The sequence below is a fragment of the Anas acuta genome, chromosome 8 (assembly GCF_963932015.1).
Source record: "Anas acuta chromosome 8, bAnaAcu1.1, whole genome shotgun sequence".
Taxonomy (NCBI): Eukaryota; Metazoa; Chordata; class Aves; order Anseriformes; family Anatidae; genus Anas; species Anas acuta.
The window spans coordinates 21,427,566-21,431,902 of NC_088986.1; the positions used below are offsets into that span (position 1 = coordinate 21,427,566).

The 4,337-nt window shown below is 64.6% G+C and overlaps 1 protein-coding gene across 1 annotated transcript; it reads left to right on the forward strand.

Annotated features, from left to right (window-relative positions):
* Positions 1–2,486: 2,486 nt before the first annotated feature.
* IER5 (immediate early response 5) lies at positions 2,487–3,958 on the forward strand. Its single transcript, XM_068690483.1, has one exon. The coding sequence runs from the start codon at positions 2,622–2,624 to the stop codon at positions 3,366–3,368; it is 747 nt and encodes a 248-aa protein (XP_068546584.1). The 5' UTR covers positions 2,487–2,621; the 3' UTR covers positions 3,369–3,958.
* The last annotated feature ends 379 nt before the right edge of the window (positions 3,959–4,337 follow it).

A 4,337-nucleotide genomic window follows, 5' to 3' on the forward strand; every position in this document is an offset into this window, starting at 1 on the left:
CGCCTCCCCCGGCCCCGGCTATTTCAGGAACGGGGCAGCTGAGCCGGAGGAGATTGTTAATTGTTTGCCAAAGCCCCTTCCAGATCCCAGGCGGAGATTAGAGCGCCTCTGGCTCGTCACACCCTTTCCTCCGCCTCCTTTTCCTATCCCCCGGTGACCTGGGGGGGGGACATGGGGGACGAACGGATGGACGGACGGACGGACGGACGGATGGATGGGTGGGTGGACGGGTGGACGGACGTGATGCCTGCTCTCCTGGGAACCCAGCACCTCCAGGAGACCCCCGTGGGTGCCCTGCTGGGGGCTGCCGGCCGGACAGACGTCCCGAACGGCCGGACAGCCGGACAACAAAGCCAGCCCCGGGCGCGGGAGCTGACCTCAGGGGCTGCCATGTGACGCTGCCTCCGATTTCCCAACGCGTGACATCAGCCTGGGAGGGAAAAGCAGGGAAAAGCCGGCACCAAAATACCGCCTGCGTTAAAAGGGCTGGCTGAGAGCTCCTCTCCCACGGTTTTATTTTTTCCCCCCAAAAAAAAGCGGCCGCCCCCCGGCCCCGCTTCTTTTTGCAAAGGGCCGGGGTCGGGCAGGGCTTTTCTCCCCCTGGGAGCCTTTCGCAGGCTGGGAGGCTGTGGCCACGGGTGAGAAATGTCACGGGGATGAGGCAGCGAGCAGCAGGACGGGTTGCTCAGCTCTTACTCAGCACGGATCCCCGTGCCGGGTCCTGCCTGCCCATATCCAGCTTCATTTCGGGCCCTGGAGAGGCCGGGAGCTGCTGCTCTTGAGTCAGGCGGGTGGCATCAGAAGGACCCTCGCTGATGATGTGTGACACGTGTGGCTTTATTCTTTCCAGGACCACCTCTGCCGAGGACACGGGGGTCCTGCAAGCAGCTGAGGGGTCCCGGAGCATCCCGTTGGGTGCCACGCAAACCCTCGGCCTCGCTTCCCAGGCCCGCGACGTGGCGCGGACGGGCACTGGCGGGCAGGCAGCCACGCCGGCCGTGGGCGAGGAGCGGTGACTGCCACCCCAAAAATCCCAGCCCAGACCTGCCCCGGCTGGTTAGGCTGACCCGAGGGCTCAGGCCAAGGGTGTTGCTGGCCCTGGGAGGCGCGGGAGCAGGTTGGGCAGGTCCGAAAAGCCGAGGACAGCGACGGCGGCGCTCGGTTCCCACCGCCGCGGCCCGCGTTCCTCCGGCCTCCCACGCCGGGTGTGGGAGGGCAAAGCCCTGCTCCGCTGCCCTGCTGTGCTCCGCAGCCTCTCCAGGAAGGGAAAGGCGGCTGCTGTGCTCCGTCCAGAGCAGCGTCTGGGGCTTCCCGACAGGAGGAGAACACGCGTTTGGGGTTTTGGGGGCAGGAAGGCTCCCGCTGTGCCAACCGCGTCTTGATGTTTCTGCGGCCGAGCCTTCGCCTGGTTTTTGTTACCGCTTTTGTTACCGAGTGGAAAAGTCCTTCCTTTTTTTATTTTATTTTATTTTATTATTTTTTTTCCCTAGCAAAATTACAGCCTCCCTTTTTCGCCCTGCAGCAGCTCCCCTCATCCTCCGCATTGCCCCCATCAGCCGATGCCGCGGCTGCCTCATTTTGGGGTCTCTGGGGGCGAGTCCCCGTGAAAAAACAAGAGGTGGCAGCAAGCTGTCACGTGTCGGCCGGGAACTCCGCAGACAGAAACCGATACTCCAGGGCGGCACATTTAACTTCCCTAATTTTGGGCCCGTCCTTTCACTTCTTGCCTCTCCGTGCCGCCTCCATCGCGGGCGGTGGTGGCTCACTGGGGGGGGGGGGGCCCTGCTCCAGCCCCAAACCTCATCCATAGGGGAAACGGAGCGGCTGGCCGCGGGCAGAGGGGCTGCAGGGGGCTCTCAGCCATCCCTGGAAGGGTTCTGCTGGGCTCCTGGCCAAAATTTGGGCACATTTTCCTTGAAGCACCCAAAGGCGCGCTTCCCCCTCCCCAGCCAGCGCCGGTTCCTTCTCCAGCACCACAACACATTCGAGGCCGGTAGCGAAACTTTGGTTCTGCACAGAACAAGGCTTGTTCTTTCCTTTTTTATTTTTTTTTATTTTTTTTTTCCAAGAACCATTTTGCTCATTCTGGCCCAAATTCCCAAATTCTCTGTGCCCCTGCAGAACCGCTGCGGGCTCAGGTGCACCGTGGGTGGCAGCAAGGGCTGGTGGGGGAGGAATGCTTTGCAAAGGGCAGGTTGTCCCCATTTGACATTGGACTCAGCTGCTGCTGCTTCTTTTTTTTTCTTTTTTTTTTCTTTTCTTTTTTTTCTTCTTCCTCCTCCTCCTCCTCCTGGGTTTATGGCCGGTGTGGGCCCACCCCCAGCCTCCCCCCGGCGTTGCCACTTTAAGAACCCTCTCCGCGGGGCGAGCTTTCGAACCCGCTCCCCCGCCTCGCCATTGGCCGGCGCGGGCGCGCGGGGGCCGGCCGCCGATTGGTCGGAGCGGCCGGCGGGGCGCCCTGATTGGCCGCGGCGGGGGGGGTATAAAAGGCGGCCGCGCGCGTGGGGCTCGCCTCAGTCGGCGGCGAGAGCGGGTGGAGCGCGGACACGCGGCGCGGAGCGGAGGGCCCGGAACCAGGCGGCCCCGGAACGAGGAGGCCCCGGCCCACACCCCGGCCCCCCATGGAGTTCAAGCTGGAGGCGCACCGCATCGTCAGCATCTCGCTGGGCAAGATCTACAGCGCGCGGGGCCAGCGCGGCGGCCTGAAGCTGCACAAGAACCTCCTGGTGTCGCTGGTGCTGCGCAGCGCCCGCCAGGTTTACCTCAGCGAGCCGGGCTGCCCGCCCGAGCCGCCCCCCAACGCCGCCTGCGGGCCCCCCGAGGAGCCGCCGCCGCCGTCACCGCCGCCCCCGCAGGACGAGGCCGGCCCCAGGCTGCCCGGCGCGGCCTGCCCGGGCCCCCGGCCGCGGCGCTGTTGCTGCGGCTGCTGCTGCTGCTGCGCCTCGGCGGCCGGCGAGGGCAACCGCGAGGCCTCCCGGCAGGACTGTGCCAGCGCCACCGCCAGCACCAGCGCCCCGCCGCCTCCGCACTGCCCGCGGAAGAGGAGCGCCGCGGAGAGGGGCCAGGCGGGCTCGCCGGTGAAGAAGCCCCGGAGGGAGGCGGAGGAGCCGCCCCCACCGCCGCCGCCGCAGGGCGAGCAGGAGGACATGGAGACGGGCAACGTGGCCAGCCTCATCAGCATCTTCGGCTCCAGCTTCTCGGGACTGCTCAGCAAGGAGCCCAAAGGCCGCCGGCGGCCGCCCCTTGACGGCGGCGAGACGGCAGCGGCCACCCCCGCCGAGGCGGCGAGCGAGCCGGGACAGATCTGCTGCGACGAGCCGGTGCTGCGGACCCTCAACCCCTGGAGCACGGCCATCGTGGCCTTCTGACGCGCCGGCCGCACAGACTCGCCCCTCCGCGGGGAAAAAAAGGACAGACGGGCCCGGGGGTGACCCCCCTTCTCCCTCCCGGCCGCACGGGAAGGCCCGCGGGGCCGCAGCACTTCCCCTTCGCCGGGAGCCGGCCGTCGGCAGCCGCCCTGGGAGCGCCCCCGGCCCTGCCCTCCCGGAATTCCCCTTCCCGGCCGGGCCTCCGCCCTCCCCGGCGCCCCGGGGGGAGCGTCCGTGGCCGGCGCCGACGCTGGGGGCGCTCCCGCCGGTTTAATATTTTTTTTTTTTAAAGCTTGGAAAGTATTAAGTTTATTGAATAAAGTCTCTATTTTGGAAAGGCTTAGGTCAGAACTATCATCACATGGTGCTTTTTAAAAGTGTTTATGGAGAGAAACAAAAAAAAAAGTTTACAGACGCTCTGGTGGAAAGTCCTCGAGCCTGTTTGTTAGGCTCGGGAACTCCTGGTCTTTGTTGTATAAAGGCTTGGGGCTCCCGCAGGGGTTTTGTACAGTATTCCTCGGTGATGTATCTCGTTTTGTATAAAAATGTAATTCTACGTGTACGACACGTATTAAATATTTTCGACTGTATGAGCCTTTAGTCCCTGTTTGTGCCCCTGCCTGGCTCCGGGGGGAGGGCCGCGGGCAGGCAGCAGCAGGGTGTGGTTGCTGCATGTCTGTGGCTGGATCCACCCTGCCTCGCCAGAGCCTTGGGGAGGGCTGGAGTCCAGCTCCTCTGGGAGCGGGGGGAAAAAGGGAACTTCTTTTGGGGCCACGGGGACCCTTCCAGGTGTTCTGGGCAGGGAAAGGGGGCACGGTGGGAGCGTGGAGTGCTCCTGATGTAGGTTTATTAATCCCAGGGCATGGAGCTGTGGTAGCGCTCGAGGTTTTGCTCAGAAATCCCTCATTTTGGCTTGGTTTGGGTGGGAAGTGGTTGCCCCGAAACGAGGCTGGGCGCAGTCCCAGCGTG

Coding starts and splice junctions, on each gene's coding strand:
- IER5 (XM_068690483.1), top strand. CDS start 2,622: ATGGAGTTCAAGCTGGAGGCGCACCGCATCGTCAGCATCTCGCTGGGC.